This window comes from Equus quagga, chromosome 5, assembly GCF_021613505.1.
Source record: "Equus quagga isolate Etosha38 chromosome 5, UCLA_HA_Equagga_1.0, whole genome shotgun sequence".
Taxonomy (NCBI): Eukaryota; Metazoa; Chordata; class Mammalia; order Perissodactyla; family Equidae; genus Equus; species Equus quagga.
The window spans coordinates 88,453,417-88,476,642 of NC_060271.1; the positions used below are offsets into that span (position 1 = coordinate 88,453,417).

The 23,226-nt window shown below is 39.8% G+C and overlaps 1 protein-coding gene across 2 annotated transcripts in view; it reads right to left on the minus strand.

Moving 5' to 3' along the window:
• Positions 1-10,612, minus strand: part of REL (REL proto-oncogene, NF-kB subunit) — a 34,465-nt gene extending 23,853 nt beyond the window's left edge. For both annotated transcript variants that reach the window (XM_046661096.1, XM_046661095.1), the window contains exons 1-2: positions 10,003-10,612; positions 508-650 (exon numbers count right to left, since the gene is read on the minus strand). In XM_046661096.1, coding sequence (XP_046517052.1) covers positions 508-650; positions 10,003-10,012 — 153 coding nt within the window. In that variant the 5' untranslated portion in view covers positions 10,013-10,612. The remainder of the gene's footprint in view (positions 1-507; positions 651-10,002) is intronic.
• Between the last annotated feature and the right edge of the window lie 12,614 nt (positions 10,613-23,226).

Consider the following 23,226-nt stretch of genomic DNA (forward strand, 5'->3'; position numbering starts at 1 on the left):
AATATTTCACATCAGTCAAAGCAACCTAGAGAATCAGGGTCATAGGCAATGAAGGTAAGGAAAAAGGAGACAAAATGTACTCCTTTTCCGGAGCCTCTAGATTAGCCAAGTGATTGCAGGAAGAAGAATTCTAACTGAGTTCCCAAATTCATGTTTTTATCTACAGAACAATTTTGCTCACCTCTGGAAGGAGAGACTGCTTTTTCCTCATTAGCTCTGTATTCCATGAAAAGGATCCATCCCATCATCCAAAAGCTGCCAGCGTACACTAAGCACTGTGAGTCACTCTACTTAGATTAACACACAACAATGTATGTCTATCTGCAGGGATGAAGAATCCACACTCTATTTAAGAAATGTCTCTGACATCTATCTAGTACAGATCAATTAAAAAGAAGAAGAAAAACCCATGGAGATGACTGTAAAGAAACTGGGCCTTTAATGTTATTTCTGTAGCTAAAATATGAAGCAAGTGACAGTGAGACAAACAGGAGAATGGGCTATTACCTGGATGGATGGGTATGTTCGGTTGTTGTCTGTGCTGTGCTCCCCTGGAATGCTGCCCGCTGATCGCCCTTCACATTTGTATCTAAAACGCATTCCCCTCTGCCTGGGTTGTTCCATTATCTCTATATATGGGTTATACCCACCTGAAAATTTAAAAGGGGGGGAGGGTGAAATTAGGATAGCAATAATAATGGATTTTAACCATTTTGGTTTTTTCAAAACAGCAGACTAAAAAATTTTCCCTCTCAGTATTAAATAACAAGGTTGAAATGTAATTTTCCAAGATTGTGTGGTAAAGACACCTTGTTCTCCCATTCAAATTGAGCTCCTATACAGTGTTAACACAAGTCATTCAAATCATATTTATTGGTTAGCACTTTATTGTTTAGTATCTACAGCTAATCTGAGTGTGAAGTTCTGAGATAACCACTTTAGAGATATCCACTTCTCACATGAGACCAAGCACAAGGGTTTCCCCCAAGAATCCCCCAGAAGGGTCAAGAAGATAGTCTTCAGAAGTATATTACACTCCAAAAGTGTGTTTAACTGTTTGATTTTACATTAGACTCTTAATAATGGACTGAAAGACTGATGACTGAAAATGAAAATGCATTTAAATCCTTACAGAAGGATATGTAAGTTTTTTATACCTCCATTGGGATCTTAAAGGACTTAGATATAGTACATCAAAACAAGTTCCAGAAGGAACTTTAGGTTCAAAGGAATTTTCAGTCCCATCTAAACCTTTTCTAAAGTATAAGACACAATGGAGGAAAAGAAAATTATTTACTTTCTATAACAAATATAATTCAAAATATATGCACCTTTAGAATGAACTACTGATACACACAACATGGATGAATCTCAAAATAGTTAAGGTGAGTGAAAGAAGCCAGACCAAAAGAGTACGTCCTGTATGATTCCATTTATATAAAACTCTAGAATATGTAAACTAATCTATAATGAAAGAAAGCAGATCACTGATTGCCTAAGAACAGGGGTATGGAGTGGATGAGGAAACTTTAGGTGATGATGGATATGTTAATTATCTTGATTGTGGTGATGATTTCAAGGTTGTACACACATGTGGAGAGTTATCGAATTGCATACTTTAAACGTGCAATTTACTGTACGTTAATTATATGTCAACGAAGCTGTCTAAAACATATGCACCTTTACCCCTCATATTATTCAAATCGTGGAAATGAAAGTTCAGTGAAGACACTCAAGTGTGCTTACAAGTAGGGTACTTAGCAACGTGTCTTTATTTCAGGAGCGTGAAGGTGTCTTCCATTTAGGAAAAAACCCCTCAGTCAGTTTAGTGGTTTCTAAATTCCCACAATTAGGTATCTATTTTTTTGACTAAAGGCTTATCCTGTTGGAATGCAAGCAAATCTTTAGAAAGGGTAACAGTGGGTCTTATCAGTGCAGTATGGGGAAGAGGCTTTTTGAGTCCTACCCAGCCACATCTTATCAGTGAAGGCCCCAGAAACGTTGTCATCTCTCTTAAGCCTCCTCCTCTATAAAAGGAGGATAATAACAGCACCTACCTCACAGGGTTGTTGTGAGGATTAGAGATAACATGTGTTAAGTTCTCACCAAGTTTCACGCATATGACAAAAACTCAATAAATGGTGTCTATTATTATTTCAGATGCTTTCTTGAAAACAATGATATACAACAGTGATACTATGATGGTATAACAACTGCTACTTTCAAGGATCTTACAGAGCAGTGAGGCAAACACCACAAATTATTAGACTATAGAAGGGAGGAACAAAAAATCTTGTTTATGCTAACAAACTTCTGCATAAAATAAGAATAAAAGCAAAAGAGTTAGGAATGCCTAACTATGTCAAAGGAAAAGAGAGCTAATGAAGCAAAAGGGTGGGGAGGGAGGAAGGGGAAAGGAGCAAGGCAGGCACCCAAGGGAGAGGGAACAGTGTTGTCAAAGGGGTGGCGGCACAGAAGAGTTTAAGACTCATCAATATAGCCCAATGGAAGTGGACTACACTTCCACCCTTAGAAAGAGAACCCGAGGCCAGAGTACAATTGGGGATTTGGATCTCATTTTAGAGTTACAGAGGATCAACGAATGGTTTTACGCAGGGGAATCACACATGATCAGACTGGCATTTTAGAGTAAGAACTCTGGAGGCAGTGGACAGACTGAAGCGAGAAAGCAAGGTGATCAGTTTAGATGCTGTTATAATAATGTGGGCAATGATGAGGGTATGTCTGAAATATGGTAGTGACAATAGAAATGAAGGATTATTTAAAAGATAAAATTGACAGTACTTGGTGACTGACTGAACATTACAGTTAAGAGAAAGTAAAGAACCACTGGTGGCTCCATAGTCTCTGTTATGGGTTACTGAGTAAAGTATCACTGGTACCTTTAATTTTATTTGGTTTGGTTCAGACTCTTTGCGTTTGAATTTGTTACCTATTTGTTTATTCAAAAGACAAAGAGTCAGGGAAAACTGACTTGAACATAATCCAGTTCATAACACTTATTTCAATTTGACTGAAGATCTTAAGGCATGCAGATAAGTATTTCATTTTCACATCCTTATACAGCCTTGTATATTTCAAATAATTCAAATTCACATTTCAGTTTCAAATATTTCACATCCTTATATATTCTTATAGAGTATTTAAAAGAAAGTACATTTTCTTCTCAATAGTTGAAAATATTCAACAATATTCTTTAAGAAATATCTTAAATCACTTAGGTGGTTGAACTAAAGGTCAAATAAATCCCTGCCCACAACTTATTGAAAGGTGTCTTGGTGGGAATTTGACAAAGAGTGACATCATTAATGGTAAGTGGCTAACTTTTTGGGGAGAAGTGTGAATAAAACTGCTAAGCTCGCAGTGAGCATTCAAATATTTCATTGGTTACACAATGCTTCCTTAAACTAGAAAGTGTGTTTAAGTAAAAAGTCTATAGATAAGAGACTAGAAAAGCAGTTGTTGAAAGATTAAATAAAACTTCTTAAAAAGATTTTTAAATTATAAAAATGACAAGTATTAGCTATCATATAACATCAAGTACTTAAAAAACTCGTGAAATCTATTCTTCCTACTGTAGAAGAATTTTATTGGTAAAAAGTCTCACTAACAACCAAGTAACAGAGTTGACTGTAATATTCTATATTCCTCCAGCTGGAAATAATCTTCCCCTCCTCCAAGCTACCACAGTATTTTGTTTATGGCAATTACTCCAAATAACTATACTTTAGGGAAGACTTTTATTTCTTCTTGAAAAACAGCTGCCTGTTTCATTTCTTCAAGCTACTTGAAGGCAGGAATTGTCTTACTCATCAGTGTCTTGTACACAGATATTCAGTAAATATCTATGGAACGAATGACTGAAAACCTAAAGATCTTTTTGTTCATGTAAGTTATGCCAACATTGAAGGACTATATTAATGATTAATCAGATGTTTCTTATTAGGTTTCACTACTATGGAAAAAAATTGTGCTTTGTAGGTACTAGAATTGCTACACCCTCATATTCTTCATATCCATTCACATTCTAATTTACCTGTACTTATGATTTTAAAAAGTTTCCCAGCTATAAATCATGTATATCATGCATCAGTACAATGTGCCAGTGACTTCCTTTCTAGGTACCCTGTTTTGAAGTGCCGTTCTTCATGAAGATAAAAAGTGCTGAAATATAGTCATCTAAGGACTAGAAGAAGGTAATATATAAATCAGGGAATTGTAAGGAAAATGAGTACTCTTAACTAAGATTATACCAAATCAGAGCAGTTTTGAAAAGCATTGAAAGGTTTTCAAAATTGGTTTTAAACAAGTTGATTACTGTACTTTCCTTTAACCAATACTATGCAAAGCTAGGACTGACCCTATATTTTTAACATTACTGTAAATGCTAATACAGACCAGAATATTTGAAATATAGCCAAACTGTTTGCAAGATATATTTTTTATTTATGTTAGGCAAAAAAAGAGTGCTATTTGAATTTTTAAGATAAAAAAATTACATTGAACTAAAAGTTAAAAATGGGTCATCAATTGTCAGAAATAGACACATTATTAAGTAAAACTTTATAGCTAGCATTGGGAACCAGAATTAATTGTACAGTGAAAAAAATGTTAATTATAGTAATTATAACACTGTTTTAAAGCACTTTTATATACATTTCTCATTTGACTTTAACTTTAATCTTCATAAAAACAGAACAGGAATTATTATCCCACTTTACTGATGAAAATTACATGAAGTTATAAGAAAAAGAAATTATGAATGACATTAGCAAATATGACAGCTGGGATCCCAGGGTATCAAAATCAAAGAACAACAAGCATAAAATCAGCTGGGAGAAAAGTCACAATAACCGAAACAGAAAATAATCTAAAATAAATACAACTCAGTTTAAGAAGATAATGCATCTTGGTACAAGCGAGTATTTAGATCCAATCAAATTCCTGGAACAGAGTTCATACTGGGGTGTATATCAGAATCACCTAGGCAGTTTTTTCAAAAAACATACACACCCTGACCCCACCTGAGATTTGCTGAATAGCAACGGAAATCTATCTAAAACCCAGGCATGTTTCTGAAAAAGCCTTCCAACCAATTCTAACACGCTCCTGATTGAGAACCATTGCCCTAAAACATAAGAAGTGGAAACAACAATGCACACGTAGAGAAGCAATCCAAAAATCATGTACAAGTATGGGCCGGGTGAGGGCTAAACTAGGCAGAGGAATTCTGACCATTTGTAACTCCTTTCTCCTCCACTCTAAAAAGCTTATCCAAATGCAAGCAAGGGAAAAAGACATTCTAGGAATAGCCTTCGATGGTACTGATTTATTTAAAAAGTAAATCGTTCACAAAATTAATATTGTAACTATCATCAGTAATACTTCTTACAGCACAACAAACGATTATAACATGCCACTGAATCAACACCACAGTTTGAGAATAACTGACTAGAAACTGCATCTCCCTCAGAAGTACTGGATAACAGACTGCCCAAAACCCAAAGGAGCAAATGGAACTAACAATATATACTTTTCCAAATTTCCCTTCCACTTACTTTGGAGAAAAAGAAAATCAGGTGTATTCTTCTTTCCTCAAGCCTAGGAACCCAGTTAAATCATGGTGATTATCTTCTTTACGTTAAGACACAGGTGAGTTTTTATGTTTGTTCCTAATCATGATCAAAATTTAGAGTTACCATTTTCTACAGAGATAGAATTGCATTCAATTAACAAAGGGGCAAAGAAAACTTAAGCCTACTTCCCACGAGCACAGAAAAAGACTAACATGAAAGGTGCAAAAGTAACCAAATGAAGGATAAGTTATGTCAATCAAGTTAGCAAAACAACACATGATTTATCTACTAGGCAATTTTTTATTTACTTTTTTTCTTTCAGAATGCTTACTATCATTTAAGTGAACAAAGGAGAAAAGATACACTGCCCCCAAACATCACTGTCAAATTCTACTCCCTAAGTTTAAATATACACAAACCACTGCAAATTGTTTAAAAGAAAATGGGCATTCTCATATTTTCTTGAAAGACATATTTTCTATCTAGTATCTGGTCTAGTCTATTATTACAGGTTTTAAGGTTTCATTAAATTCTAGAATTTTCAGAATACTTAACAGCAAGTGCCAAGTTTCTCTAGTAGCTCCTGTTTCCTAGATGTCTGAGTCCCAAAACAGCTCTATTATGGAAGAAAACTATGGGCATACATTATCTCATTTGTTCCTCACAACAAGACTTTTCAGTAGCTATTCCCCTTTTTATATCACAGAGTGGCAGAAGTGGAATAAAAACCAACCCAGGTCCATCATGGGACCTTGAGAGAATTATGTTAAGTGAAATAAGCCAGCGAGAGAAAGATAATCTGTGTATGACTCCACTCATATGAGGAATTTAAAATTATGGACTAAGAACAGTTTAGTGGATACAGGGGAAAGGTGGGGTGGGGGGTGGGCACAAAGGGTGAAGTGGTGCACCTACAACATGACTGACAAACATTAATGTACAACCGAAATTTCACAAGATTGTAACCTATCAATAACTCAATAAAAAAAAACAAAACTGAAAAAAAAAAAAAACCAACCCAGGTCCATCATGGGCTAAACTCCAGGTTTATTCCAATATATCAGGCTGACTCCCAACTGGCTCTTAGGAATCCAAGTAAGGGAATTTTCAGATGAGTATCTGACTGATGTATGCACCACAAGATAAAAGATGCAAAAGATCTTGGCAACAGAGAGTCTACTGCTAGAGATTCCACTGCCATGCGGGGGGATGGGGGGAATAAGTCTTGAAAAAAAATTTTAACTTCCAGGGTGAAAGGCAGAGAAATTTTTAAAATCTGTCCTAGATTATTCAGGCATTTAACTAAATTAAAAATAGATGGCAGGGCCAAATCATCTGTCTTGATTAAGACTGCCGGATTTAAAAATAAATATTATAGGATACCTATTCAAACATGCATTAAATGAATAATTTTTTTAGTATAAGTATATCCCACGCAATTATTTGAGTCATGTGCCTAAAAACACAAAAATTTGCAGAGAACACAGATGAGAAAGATGGAACAGAAGGAAATTCTGAGTCCCATAAACTGTATTTGAGAAAGACACTACACACACCTCAGATGTTCCCAATTATGATTCATCATCTGACCCCTCCCTAGTCATTTCACTCACTCATTCCCTTCACCCTGTATCTAACACATAGCACCTTAATTCTTTTACACCGCTGTTGTCTCTACATTTTCATGTGTTGCACTTCTGAAACAGCCTTCATGTTTATGTGTACAGTCTTTTACTTATAAAAAGAAGTCATTTGCTTTATCAATTCCAGCTTCCAGCTCTATCATTAAAGATTAAGTTGCATCATACTTACATTAATTTCTCCCCCTTAAGAGAAATACTTCTCTTGAAATTCACACTATAGACAGAGTTGGTAAGTAGCGCGGTTTACAAAAACAATTTCTTCATGTACTTCCTATTATGTGACATAGCAAAACTATACTAAAGAAAACTGAAAATAAATTACCTAAATTTTAAAATATATTTTACCAAAGACAGTACTATTTATTAGTAAACAGAGCTATATGCACACAACAACATTTTGCACTTTCTACTGGAACAATGAGAAGCTTTAAATTCATACATAAAACAGCTAATTTAATTTACATTAAACAGAATTATATATATACACAAGAGTAATGACTACCTAATTATGCATACCCTAGAAGGGACTGAGAACATTTTTCTTAACAATGCCTATTCCAATTAATTGTGTCAAAAGACTGGAATCAAGGTGTAATTAAAAAAAAAAGCAATAAAGACAGCTTAATAGAACTCGAGCTGTGAAATCCTAAATAATCTGATAATTTACCTGAATAAAATTTAGAATCATATATATATATATCTATCAAAGTCCCAGTTATTCATGGTACTTATATAATTTTGCTTATGAGATTATGATCTGTTACTTTTATGTTATACAGACCACATGTAAAAATACATAGACCTATTTACATATGACATCCGGTAAGAAATGAAGAAATGGTCCTAAATGCTTGGTAATCAATAAAAATACTTTCTGAGGCTTTAATACTACCTTGCGACAAACAGAATCCAAATTACACAATGATAAACTAATTAAGCAAATTTTTTTCCTGTTACTCTTTTGGTTAAATTACTGTTTCAAAACAGGATGGGAATTTATAATTTAGTAAATCTTTCTCTCTAAGGTCTTTGCACCCAGACTGCTTTTTAAAAATTTTGCTTAGCAGTTTTCAAACAACTGAATTACAGTTTAAATTACTTGTTATATTTTAAATAGTCCCATTTTAATGCAACTCCAGAAAAGGCAAAATTTTAAAAAAAGGTAACTACCCTACAACCTTCCATTCTTTTAAATTTTTCCCTTCAATTTAGAGAATCAGTTCTCAAAACAGCACAAAATATGTCATTACACAAGTTTAAATTCTATCACATTTTAAAATGATACGGGTCTTACAATACTCTACATGAATGGTTAATTCTTTTCTCTGTCTTTTGAAAGAATCAGAAATACTGCATTCATATTAATAAAATTTGGTTACACTTCCAGCAGGCTGACCTTTTTTATTTATAATGCTCACCATTCTTTACTTCTTTCATACAAAATTTCTTTCTGGTAACCAATAAATTAGCCAAATATTTCAAATCATCTTTGCACTTTTAATCTAAACATGCTTTTAATTTGTGAATTTACAAGATTATCTGAAAGTTTGGGGTCACTGAAGTGGGTAAAGAGAAAGTTGAAATATTTTAGACTCCAGTTGTATTCTCACATGAAAACCACAGACAAACTGAAATCAAATGTCATGTGAACCACCCCAATTTCCTTTTCAGCCTACAGCAGTAGCTATGGCATTGTTCTGCTCAACCCTTTAAAAAGTCCTCTATGCTTTCTACTTCCTCTTCTCTGCTAGACATCAGCCTCCTGAGGGTCACTGAACCAGGGAGTTGGGAGGATGCGGGTGAAGCATAAACAAGTCCCCCCCTGCAGCCTCCTGGTCCAGCGTTAACGTAGACCTTGAGGCCTCCCTGCCTTTGGGAGGCTTTTCCTCTGCCGGGAAAGCGCCCCCAGGAACCCTGCCACAATCCTGTCAAGGTCCAACTCGAACGCAGGCTGCTTGATTTACTTCCCCTAGGTTACAAAGCGGACCTCACCACGGCTGTGCAGGAGACTCTCTCCCTTGCCCTCGAGCTGTTTCTTGGTTAACTCGCTTCCCCTCAAAGCAAGAGATCCACGCACTTATTAACTGAAAATAAATATTTACATAAGTGATAGAAAGTTGTTTTCATTCCGCCCCGTATTTTATAGCACGAGTATTCTAAAAATCCTCTTTTCCCCTTCTTTTCAACAAAGGAAAACAAAACAAAACTCGACTTCTGTTCCGTAAACTACAAAGTACGCACTTTACAGTAAAAATTAATCACTTTATTCAAGCAACATTTCCACTTAAGACCTGGCAAAATACCCCTGGTGACTTGTAAAGCCGCACTACATTTTGTACAACTGTCCGCAAAGCGATCACCCTTTGGCACTTGATGGAATTAAACCAAAAAAGGCAGAGGTCTCCTTAGGTCTGACGGTTCCTCATTCCTGTTCTAACACATAAAACCACCATTTCAATATCTACGCATTTTTCAATACGAGAATTCTTCGCCCTCCTTTATTCAGATTCTTGCTACTTCCCTAATCCTAAAATCAAGTCGTCGGGAATTTCTAAGGTTCCGGCTGTTAGAAGGGCATCAAATTACAGAGCGTGACTTTGATTTCGCACGCAAACCCTGAACCAGGTAACTTTGTAAAGGCCGACAATTTGCCAGATAAGGCGATTTTAAACACCGAACGCGCCACGACCAAAACTGCGCCCCGAAACTCTGAGCAGCAGGACCCCCGGACAAGCTCCCTCCCCCCGCGCCGGGCCACTCACCGGAGGCCATGGCTCCGCTCCCGCGCCGCCGCGCTCCAGGCGTCCGACCGCGCGCAGGCTGCCGTCGGCACGGAGCCCTCCCGTCAGTCGCGCGGCCGAGGGACCTCTGGCGGCGGGACCCCCAGGTCCCCTGAGCACTCCCGGGCCTCCTCCTCCTTCCCGCCCTCCTCTGGGTTTGCGGCTCACACCTTCCCCACCCCCTTAATTCTCGCGCTCCGGTCAGCCGGCGCCGCCGGTCCAGGCTGCGGGAGCCAGGCACAGGGGGCGGAGCGCGGCGACAGCCGAGCCCGGCGAGGCCGAGAGGCGACCAGCCCGGCGGGAGGGGGATTTCCCACGGCTGACGTCGGCCCCTCACCGCCGCCTTCTGGGGGCGGAGGGCGGGGCGTCCTCGTGGCCGGCGCGCGCGCGCGTCCGTCCTCGACTGCCCGCGCCCCGCCCCGCCCCTGCCCCGCCCCCGCTGCCCCTCCCGGAGATGCCGCGGGTTGGGACCCCGTCCGGGCAGCGGGAGCGCGGAATTTTCGGGAGCGTAGGGAACGCTGGGAGCCGGGAGGTGACGGTCCCGAGCGTGCGAAAGCCGTCGGCTCCTGAGAAATCCCCCTCCTCCAGGTTGTTCTCCGGCGCGCGGTTTAAAGTTCAGGAGCAGGTGGGAGGGTGCGGTGACGTCGAGAGGGCCGGACGCCCCGGAGCACTTGGGGGCGGGGCGGGCCCTCCCGGGCTGCTGAGGTCGCCGGCCTGGGGTTTTCGATGGGTGGTTCCCCTCCTTCCCGATTTCGCACATGCAAATCTCCGCCCCCGCGCCGGCGCGCGGCTCGGCGCAGGCGTCCCGGTGCGCCCTCGCGGGGAAGTGCGGAAGCGGCTGTCTTTTGTAATTCTTGTATTTGCATAGGGGACCCCCGCCGTCTGACTTTCCCCCCTTAGGCTCTGTTAACCTTACGTACTTTACCTACTAGAACTTTTTCATCTCTTCCGGTCCGCGCTGCGGGTTCGTTGCCTGTTTCTGCGGTGTTCTCGCTTTTAGTGAACTGGACACTGTCCTGGGGTGTGACAGAGATGCCGACGAGGAAAGGGGGAATGGGGACGAACGGTTAGGTTGTTGAAGGAATCGAGTATAACTTGGTTTCCTTCCTGTGTTAAGAAACTCCTGTGTGTCAGTTTACCTCATTTATAACGTGTTATCTTCATTTAGTAAATGAGGTAATCGGGGTTCAGAGAAGTTAAGTAATACTTCGGAGAACTTAAGTCCATCCTTCAGAATGCTGGTAAAAAGAAAAGCACGGTTTAAACCCAGAGTTGTCTGATTCCAAAGCTCCATACTCTTTTCCACTATCCCTTATTGCCTAAAGTAAGTATGGCGGGGGAGTGGGGAATATCAGCCTGCCATACAAGTGCCGAAACTGGAGGACCCACTTAGGGAAGTAGTTAAAAATAAAATCTAACGACCCCAAAATATCCTCTCCACAAAATGTGGAAAGGTAGAAAAGAAGGAAACAGCTTTATTATTGAATAAGCACACTGTGATTCCCTAAAGAGATTGCAAAGACAAAAAAAAACCTTTATTTAGCTGTGGGGGATACAAATCCGTTACATACCTATTGTCTTTATCCAAAGGAAAAGTAATAGGAAGTTATTTTGGAGCCCAAAGCCGAGGTTTAAACTCCCACAGAGACAGAGAGATGGAGCACCATCCTCTTTAATGTTCACATTTCAAAGAGATAGCTGCAAGGCCCCCAGAAAGACCTTGGTGGGGGGGGGGGGGTATGCAAAACTGGCAAGAGGCCTAATTCGCTTTTTAAAAGGTGTACAAAGAGAAATCATTTACAATTTCAATCTTTCTAAAGGAATTGCTAAATGAAAAGATAAGGGGTAATGTTCTTTGTCTTTTCTGGCACCAGGGAACTTTTTAAATTTGATTTTTTCAGTCGTGTTTAGTATGTGTTTCTTTATATTCCATCTCCAGAAACTGATTGGTTTTAGGCGCTTCTTGAACTTAGTAGAGGATAATGTTTGTTTACTGAAGAGTTCTGGACCAGTTGCAGGACCCCAGACCAGTCCTAAAACCACTCCAATCTATGCAATCACCAGCTGCATCTTATGAGATTTAGTAAAACTACAGAATTTTGAACTTTAGGTTTTATCTTTTATTTTTCAAAGACTTTGACTTATTTAAATCTCCTCACTAATATGATGGCATGTTTTTGCACCTCTGTGTTCATCGCAGCGTTATTCACAATAGCTAAGACTTGGAAGTAACCTAGGTGCCCATCAAGGGACAAACGGATAAAGAAGATGTGGTATTTATACACGAGGGACTACTAATCAGCCATAAGAAATGATGAAATCCGGCCATTTGTGACAACACGGATGGACCTTGAGGGTACTGTGCTGAGTGAAATAAGTCAAAGGGAGAAAGTCAAATACCATATGATCTCACTCATAAGTAGAAGATAAAAACAACGACAAACAGGTAGCAACAGAGATTGGGTTAGTGGTTACCAGAGGAGAAGGGGGAAGGGAGGAGGGCAGAAGGAGTAATTAGGCACATGTGTGTGGTGATGGATTGTAATTAGTCTTTGGGTGGTGAACATGATGTAGTCTATACAGAATTCAAAATATATTACGATGTACACCTGAAATTTATATGTGCTAAACCAATGTTATACAATGAAAAAAGGCATGTTTATATTGATTTCCAGGGCTATTTTTTATTTATCGCATGACAAAGCTATGGATTTATATTATCTCACTTTTTTAAAGTTTTTTAAAAAAAATCCTTTCACTATTTTTTAAACTAGCTGAAACCTTTTTAAAAGATCCAGTCCACATCTGAAAAGTGAAAAAATTTTACTTGTTCAGGATAAACTTAATTAGAAAAAAAGGCAGATTATAAGACACGCTGATGGATGGACTAAAAACACAACAAACATAGATAGTGATTTTGGTTTTCTTCAGGACTTACGCTGGGGGAGAAAAGTTTAGTACTGTAAAGATAATAGGCAGCTGGTTGTTGGGGATTGTAGGGAAGGATAGCGCATGGTGTTTTTCCTCAAGAGTTTACAGTTGTTGATAACCATTCACTTCAACAATTATCTACTCTGTGCCAGGTGCTCTTTAGGCAGTGGCACACACACTAATAAAAAAGACAAAATCTCTGCCATTGTGCAGCTTTGTCCCACATGAAGACATCAAGCATGTTAGCAAATAAAATCATTTAAAATACTATTATTAAAAGATTTGTTTGTTGCTGTAAAGAAAATAAGGCAATAGGATAGAAAGTGATTGAGGAAGAGGGATGCGCTAAAGAGGGGATGTTTGAGCTGAGTCCTGAGTGATAACAAAGAGGCATCCACAGGAAGATTCAGGGAAAGAACATTCTAATCAAAGGATCAGCAAGTGCCAAGTTCTTGAGATAGAAAGGAGCTTATTTGAGGGATGGAAGGAAGGCCAGTAGAAGTAGAGCACACTGAATGAGGGTGAAGAGGTAAGCAGATCCTGTAAGACTTTGTAGGCCATAGTAAGGAGGATGGATTTTATTCCACTTGCACACAGAAAGCTATTGGGGGAGTTTTAAGCTTGAGATGGATTAACGATTACATTTTAAAGTTACTCTGGCTGTTGTGTTAAACCGTTAGTATACACTAACTAGGGGCAAGGGTAAAGGCAGAGCAGCTGAGCCTGTTGCAGCAGTCTAAGTGACAAGTAAGAGTGGTTTGGACTAGTGTTTTAGCAGAGGAGATGGTGCAAAGAGGTCAGATTTAGTAAGATGTTTTGGTGAAAGAGCCAGAAGGACTTGGTGATGGATCAGGTGTAGGTAGGAGGGGAAAAAGGACTTAGGGATAACTCTCACATTTTTTGTCTGAGCAACCAGGTAAAAAGGAAGGCTGAGAGGGAAGTTTGAGAGGGAAAGATCAAGAGTTGTGTTTTGGACGTGTTAAATTACAGATGCCTATTAAACATTTCCAGGGCCAACCCCGTGGCTGAATGGTTAAGTTCTCGCGCTCCACTTCAGCGGCCCAGGGTTTTGCCGGTTCGAATCCTGGGCACGGACATGGCACCACTCATCAAGCCATGCTGAGGTGGCATCCCACAGCCACAATTAGAAGGACCCACGACTAAAAATACACAACTATGCACCAGGGGCGCTTTGGGAGGAAAAAGTAAATCTAAAAACAAAAGCATTTCAGTAGACAGTTGAATATGCAGAACTAAAGCTAAGGGGGGATATTGGGACTAGAAATAAAGGTTTGGGAGTCAGCAGCATTTCATTTAAGATAATACCACCTAAAGAAAGCGTGCAGATGGAGAAAAAAAAAAATTAAAGAGCCCTAGGATTCTCTAAGTCTTAGAGAACTTGTAGAGAAGAAAGAGCTCCCAGCGAAGTAGGGGAAAACCAAGAGACTGTGGTGTCCCAGAGAGTGTTTCAAAAAGAATGGAAGTGGTCAGTTGTATTAAGTGTTGCTGAGAGATTCAAAAAGATGAGAAGAAAGAAATGACCTTGGATTTGGCAAGATAAAGTTCATTAATGATCTTGATAAGAGCCCCATTAGTGGAATGGTGGGGATGAAACCTGCATTGGTGGAGGTTGAGAAGAGAATGATGGAAACGATGAGTATAGACAACTCTTTGAAGAGTGTTAAAGGAAACAGAAATGGGGCAATAGCTGGAGGGGGTTGTGGAGTTGTATTAGGCTAAGGGCTATCTGTCACTGACAACGGAAATCTCAACAGGTTAATGTAATTAAAGTTTATTTATCATTTGAGTCACAGTCCAATGTGAATTGAGTGCCTTTCTTCCAGGAGTAACCCAGGGACCCAGGTGCCTTCTATCTTGTAGCACCAACATATGGCTTTCAAAGTCGACTTGCGAAAGGAGAGAGAGTAGAAGATCATAAATGGGAAATTTTTATAGGCCCGGCCTGGTCACAGTCTACTTTCCATATGGCCTCCACAGGGAGCTGAGAAATACACTTTCAGAAAAGTAATTTAACTGTGTGCCCAGGAAGAAGAGAAGAAAATAGATATCAGTGAGGACTAGCAATCTCTGGCACTGAAGTTTTGTTTTGTTTATAGGGGGTGATATTAAGGAATATTTGTATAAAATGAGACTGTTTCAGTAGTGAAGGAGAAATTGATGATGATAAAGAGGAAGGGGGTAATGAATGGGGAAGAGAGAAAAGATGAAATCTAGAGTGCAGGTTATGTGGTTGGCTGTAGATTGGAATGAGGAAACTGCCTCTGTGGTAACAAGAAGGAAGGTAGACCAGATGCAGAGAACCTGGTAGACTTGATGATGTGAAAATGAGGTAGTCAGATTGCCATTTTTTTTTTTAATGAACTATGAGGTAAAGTTCAACTGAGAGTGGAGGGCAACAAGGGAATGGAAGGCTCAAGGAAGAGGAGACAGTGAAAACATGGTCTCTGAGAGTGGAACTTCAGAAAGTATGTCTGGCTGTATTGAGTGGCCGTTTGAAATTTGAGGTCATAAATGTAATGTCAGACCAGTAAACAGTATTTCTTATAAGGTTTTTAATCCAGGGGATATCAGTGGGCAATATTATCCTGAAAAAGAAGACAAAGAACCAGGAAAATTTAATGGGAATATGAGAGAGGGATGCATAATACCTCTCAGCCCACACACACTGCCTGGGTGATCTCATTGATTCTTATGATTTTACCTGTGGTCCCAGGACCAATTATCCAGACTAGATCTTTCCCTGGGCTTCAGAACTATCTATGTAATAGTTTGTTAGACACCTCCACTGGGAGACCTATAGGCATCCCAAACTCCAACTACTCAACGTCTTCTCTCCCAAGTTTACTCTTACTTCCATATTCTTTGTACCACTGTCTACCCAGACACAGGTTAGAAGGTTGGGAGCCACCTTTGACTCTCTCTCTCACCATCCCCTACCTACCCCACAACATCCAGTCACCGAGTCCTGCTGATTTTACCAATCAAATACGAATCCGTTTCTTCTCCATCTTGATTGCCACTCTCTTTGTTCAAATCTTCTTCACATCTCACTTGAACTGCTGGCATGGTCTCCTAACTATTATGCTTGTCTACACTTTTGTCCCCTTGAAAGCCATTCAAACCCATTGCTGCTTGAGTCCTCTGTATGAATACACTGTCAGACCATGACACTCTTGTGCTTTAAAACCATCCATTAGTCTTAGATGCAAACTCTTAGACCTGGCCAACAAGATCCTCCGTAGTCTGGCCTCTGCCTGTTTCTTAAGCCTCATCTTCTATGCTCCACACTTTGTAATTTGCACCTCATTGAACTACTTTATAGCTTCTTGTATTCCATAAACCATGCTGTTTCTTGTCTCTCTGCCCTTGTTCATACTTTCCCCTCTGCCTAGAGTGCTCTTCCCCAGAGATATGCCATGTTCATGGATTGAAAGACTCACTATGTTAAAATGTCAGTTCTCCCTGACTCTATAGACTTAATGAATCCCAGTGGAAATCCCAGTGTATTTTTTGTTGGAATTGACAAGGTGATTCTTAAATGCACATAGAAATGCCGAGGTCCTAGAATAGTCAAGCCAATATTGAAGAATAAAGCTGGAGAATGTACATTACCAGATATCCAAATTTATTGTAAAACTACAGAAGTTAGGATAGTGTGATATTGGCACAAGATTAGACAAATAGAACAATGAACTGGATTAGAAAATCCAGAAACAGACCCGTACGTATGTAGTCACTTGTTTATAACAGTCTCTACTGCAGTTCTGTTGGGGGAAAGGAGGTCTTTTCATTAACTGGTGCTGGGACAAATTTGTCATCTGTGTTGAAAATAATGAAACCTGACCCCAACCTACGCCATACCCAAAATATTATTTCAAATGGATTACCCTCTAAATGTGAAAAGTAAAATAAAACTTCTAGGAGAAATTTAGGAGAATACCTTCATAACTTTGGGATAGGCAATGACTTCTTGAACATTACATAAAAGCAATAACTACCAAAGAAAAGATAAATTGGACTTAATTAAAATTTAAAAACATCACTAAGAGAAGGAAAAGGCAAGCCACATAGTGGGAAAAGATACTCACAATACATACATCTGATAAAGAACTCTGCGGCATCCATGAAGGTACTCTGCTCAGATCTCCCTTCTAGAGAGGATCCACCTCAGCTTTCACACCAAGGCCACATGTTTCCTTGGAACCACCTAGCCAATTATGAGCACAGTGGTGGTACAAGGCCTTGCTTCCTCTGGCCAGCGCAGGACCTCTCTATGGGCAGTCTTTGTGTCAGAGCTCCCCATTGGGCTGGCTGAGACTTTCTCCGAGATGCACCCCAATCTGATTCTATTCCTTCCCAATTCTCCTTTCTTTCCCCTTTCTTTTCACAAGTATCAGACCTGCATCTGAAGACTTTTCCTGCCTAGTCCTTCTTTCTCTCCCCTCTTTGTTTTGAAGAAGAACATTCACCCTGAGCTAACATCTGTACCAGCCTTCCTCTATTTTGTATGTGGCTCACTGCCACAACATGGGTGCCAACGAGTGGTGTAGGTCCACACCTGGGAACTGAACCCGGGCCCCTGAAGCAGAGTGCACCTCACTTAACTGCTAGGCCATGGGGCCGACCCCTCTTTCTCTCCCTTTTATCTTTCATAGGTGTTATTTTCAATAAATATCTTGCATTGCTCATTTCATTCATATGGGCATCTGCTTCCCAGAGGACCCAGCTGGTATACTCATACACACTCTACAAATCAATAAGAAAAAGATAGATAACCCAATTTTTTAAGTGGGTGAAAGACTCAAACAGGCACTTTACAAAGGAGGATAGCCAAATGACTAATAAGCATATAAAAATACGATCAGCATCACTATTCATGAGGGAAATGTATATAAAAACCACAATGAAATATTGCTACACCTTCATCAGAATGACTAAAATTAAAAGGACAATACAAAGTATTGGTGAAGATGTAGAACAAATGGAATTCCCTTAAATTTTTCAAATTGGTACAACAACCTTGGAAAACTGGTAGTATCTACGAAACCTAAAATATAAATACCCTGTGATCCAGCAGTACTACTCTTAGGTATATACTGAACAGAAGTAAGTGCTTATATTCACCAAAAGACGGGCAAGAATGTTTGTCACCTTTATTCATGTTACCCAGCAATAGGAAAACTTTGAGTTAAATGTTCATCAGCAGTAGAATGGATAAATAAACTGTGGTATATTCATACCATGGATTTCTCCCCAATTATGAAAAAGAATGTACTATTGCCACACAACCATATTGATGAGTCTTATAAACATAAGTGAAAAAGCCATACGCAAAAGAGTATATACTATATGAATCTGTTTATATCAAGTTCAAAAAACAGATTAATTATTGTGATGGAGGGCAGAATATTTGGTACCTTTGGGGGTGGATAGTGATGAGAGGTGACTCAAGGGAGCCTTCTCAGTCGCTAGAAACATTCTGTATCTCGACTGGGGTACTGGGTCACAAAGACTCTCACCTTGACCAAACTCTAGTCAGGCTCCTCTGAGCCCTCTTCTCGACACAGCCTCAACCTTGGTCTATGACAACTGCAGACTCTCAGCACAAATTATTTTGCCCACCCTTACACTAAGAGACTTGAACAAACACTAGCAAAGTTTCTAACAGCTCAAGGCTACATCTTCAGGATGATGGCTTCAGCTGCCTTAGGTTGCTGCTTGGGAAAGCTCAAGGCTGCCAAAAGAATTTAGTTTGCTCCAGCCAACACCTAAAGACAAGACCCCTGTCTCCCAGTCTCTGTGGGAGGGTAGGCGCCTGACTTCAATAAATGCCAGCTAACAAACGCAGATGGCCTGATTGCATTGACCAACTCCCCTTCCCACTTTTTGTAAATTTACACTTCCCTGACTTCTCTTCCTCCTCTCTGTTCCCTCCTCCCTTGAAATCACCCAGTCACCTCTGCACAAATTGAAGTCGAATTCAGTTTACACTGGGCTCTCTTCCTTATTTTTTAAAATTTTTTTTTTATTTTTTTCCTTTTTCTCCCCAAAGTCCCCCGGTACATAGTTGTATATTCTTCTTTGTGGGGCCTTCTAGTTGTGGCATGTGGGACACTGCCTCAGCGTGGTTTGATGAGCAGTGCCATGTCCACGCCCAGGATTCGAACCAAGGAAACACTGGGCCGCCTGCAGCGGAGCGCGTGAACTTAACCACTCGGCCATGGGGCCAGCCCCCCTTATTTCAATAGTTAGGGAAAAGAATCTGTCTTTACCACTTTAACTAGTGTCCAGCTTTGTTTATCTTTGTCATGGGTTATATATATTTAAAAATTGAGCTATACTGGTGTGTAAAGACTTGTGCACTTTATGTATGTTATACCTCAATTTTTAAAAATATTTGAAAAGATTTTTGGATACCTTTTCCCCTGAGGGCCACACAACTTGCACAGTCTGTCTTTGAGCCCCTGCTCACCACTTCCCCCCTCCCTACCTCCTAACACACACTTCTTCACTTGGTTCATTCCTCCTCAGCCTTTCAGATTCAGCTTACAGGAAGGCTTCGAGGATTCCCCTGGCCAGATAGGCTGTTCCTTCTCTTTTGTTGGTTAGCAATTTCAGGAATTCCCTGTGTGAAATTCAAAACTGGCCCTTGTACACAGAGGGCAGGGAGAGACCGAAGGAAGAGGCAGACCACTCCAGATTGGTGGGTGGCAGGTTTAATAAGCAAGAGAACTTGTATATGAGGCTTGTCTTGGGTGGCTGCAAGATGAGTAGATCTCTGCACCCGTCCGCCAGGTTCTTAATAGTTTACATGGAGTTCTTAATGGGGTTCAGTCATGTGCATAGTCCAAGTGGTCTGAACAACACATTACTCTCTCAAGGCTGCATCCTTGAAAGAGCTCCTAGTGTGTGAATGGTGGGCAGAACGTACATTCCAAGGACAGGAGGGGGTAGGGAGCCTCCAATTGCCCAGCTGGGTGCAGAGGTCTACTCATGGGGGACCACAGTAACTGACTTTATTCTGAAACTTTGTTATAACTACATCTATTCAGTTTGATGACGGGTGTCTTTTTTATTCTTTCTACAACAACAAAAAGTCTCTTATAGAGCAATTTCACTTTTTGTCTCTCACTCTCCCTCTTGCATATTCCGGATCACGTCTATTTACTAATGAGATTTGTTTGTTTCTTGAAGGATGTAACTTCTTGATTGCTGTATCATTTAAAAAAAAAGATTTTATGTTTTAGGCATGTTCTTTAGTATCAAGAACAATGGTTTTCCACCTTATTAGATCAGTGTCCACTGTTTTATAACATATTTGTAACATCCCCTTTACTATCCTGAAGTGAAATTCATAGATATTTACCTTACAGGTACATTTTCAAACAAATAAAAATAATGCTCTAAGAGCAATAGAGAATAAATAAAAATAAAGCCATTTATAAAAATATATTATAAACTTCAATATGTAAATGCTTGGTATGAATAAAATAATAGAAAATATATATATTGTCTTTGCCCCAGGTTCCTGGCACAGAGCTGCTAAATCCCTTAGAATTTTCTGGGCTATAGCAGTCTCTTTTGTTCTAATGAGGCAACTCTGGGTGGGCTCCTGGTAGGCTCCTGGATGGGGGCTGGTCACCAGAAAGACCAAGCCATGATTAGAAGCTTGGAATTTTCAACTCCCTTCTGCAGAGAGGGGAGAGGGGCTAGAAATGGAGTTTATAATTGATCATGCCTACATGAGGAAGCCTCCATAAAAATATCAGTAGTGGGGGTTCAGGGAGCTTGCAGGTGGTGAACATGTGGAGGTGCTGGGAGAGTGGCTCGCCTGGAGAGGGCATGGAATTCCACCCTTCTTCCCACATATCTTGCCCTATGTATCTCTTCATCCAGCTATTCATCTGTATCCTTTATTTTGTCCTTTATTATACAATAAACTACTAAATGTAAGTAAGTGTTTCCCTGAGTTCTGTGAGCTGTTTTAGCAAATAATTGAATCTAAGTGGGAAGAGGCCATGGGAAACTTCGATTTGTTGTCAAGTCAGACAGAAGTTAAGGGTGACCTGGGGACCTATCACTTGCTATTGGCATTGAAGTGGGAGGCAGTCTCATGGGACTGAGCCCTTAACCTGTAGGATCTGATACTATCTCCTGGTAGATAGTGTCAGAATTGAGTTAAATTAAGACACCCATCTGGTCACACAGAGAATTGTTTGATGTGGGAACAAAAACCCCACACATCTGGTATCAGAAGTGTTGTGAGTTTGGTAGTAGTGTGAGAATAAAGGACAAATGAGGAGAGCTGAGTTTTTCCTTACACACTTGGACATGACTACTTTAAAAGACATGATGAAGTTTTCAAATGTTTGCTCCTATACGTAGAATCACTTTGAATGCAAATGCTCCAAATACAGCCTGATACCAATGAGTTATATTGGTGAGCTGTCAGAGTGACGATTTTCCAGCTTTTAAAAAGTATCCTAATAAAACTGTCTTACGTTGATTTATACAGTAGTTGCATTCCTGGGAAATTGGTGTATATTAAAACCACGCAAAAAGTATTTTGCATGTATATGTAAAATGGCGTTGTGTTCTAGGCTTATATTATTATAATAGACTTTTCATCTACATGAATGTGAATATCTGGTGAAAGGCATAAGGATGGGGGACAACTCTTAGTTGTGCTGGACTGTCCTTTGCAGGGCATTTAGCATACCTGACCACCCCTACTGTAAAAGCCAGTGGTGCCCCAAATCATTGTGACAAGAACAGTTTGGTCACAGATATCCAAAATACCACCAGTGGTTTGGAGCAGTGGTTCTTAAATTTGGCAGTCATAAGAATCACTCTGGGAGCTTGTTTGGAATGCACATTCCATGGCCCCACTCCCAGAAATGCTGATTCAGAAGGTAGGGGAGGGGCCCTGGAATGTACGTTTTTTACCAAATTCACCAAGAGTTCTGTCCCTAAAAACTCACTTTGACAAGCTTTGCTCTAGACTAGAGCCATGATACTCAGCTTACCATGTTCTGCTAAAGCATGCAAGTCACAGCGGGAGACCAATTCACCCCATAAGAACCTTTATATTTAGAGATCCTCTTTTGGTATATTTATGTTTTAAAGCTATACACATTGCAGTAGTATTTTTGGCAATAAATTTTACTGCTGTCACTTATGACACCAACAAAAAGTAAAAATTCCATTAGTAGTTGAAAATTGTAATAATACCATTGAGTATATTCTTGCTACTCTAATAACTATTTAACACAGAAGTAAATCTTAAAACTCAAGTGGTAATGGGCGAGGGCCAGAAGAACAATGGGTAGTGTTAGGTGAGGTTAGGGAAGTACTTGGAGAGGACAGGGGAGCCCAGGTTCATGGTAGCCTACCGAGGAGTCCAAATAGACAACAGGGTGGAAAGGAAATGGCATCCTACCCTTCTAGGTGAACACCAGAACTGAGGGGGCTCAGTTTAGTGATCGGTGTGAAAACCCTACTCCCCGCCCAAGTAACATCTGCGTTTTACTACCAGTTATTGTAGTAAAACAAATGTGAGCCTGAAACAGCCAGGATATTGAGCACGGAAATGAAGTCAAAATGAAGAGTAAGGAAACAATCAAGAGATATTACATGAGAGGTTATAGGCCTTAATGGCCAGCTGGATATAGGGAATGAAGGAGAACCAGGAGTCAAAGAAAAATCCCAGATTTCTAATCTGGAAAACTGCTGATACAGCAGCAATTGCTGTCAGGAAAATGGAAACATATAGATTAACTTCAAAAATTCTTGAATAGTTTGGAGAATAGCAGCAGACCCAGATCTTGCCATCATCAGTTTTGCCTGTTCTCCCTCCTATCCAACACGAGTCCATGTACCACCATTTTTAAAGCGAACTTTAGGGGAAAGGGACAGTTCCTTAAGTAAGAACTATGGCTATAAGGAAACTTGCCTCATTCACCTATTTTCATTTAAAAAACTGAAACAAGATTTATGAACACCCAGAGAAAATGATGTCTTAGTACATGGAAACTCTAAAAAGTAGTCATGAAACATTCATTTTCAAAATGGTGCTCTCTTTTTAATCTTTATGTTTGTATCATATAGGTCCTATAGTATTATACATGCTAGTTTTGCATGTATAGCACTGCTTGAAAGTATGATACAGCGAACTGATTTGATTTCTGTAACAGTAGTAATATCTGATGTTTCACAAACATGAGATCCAATACTTACTTGTACAGATTTAGAATT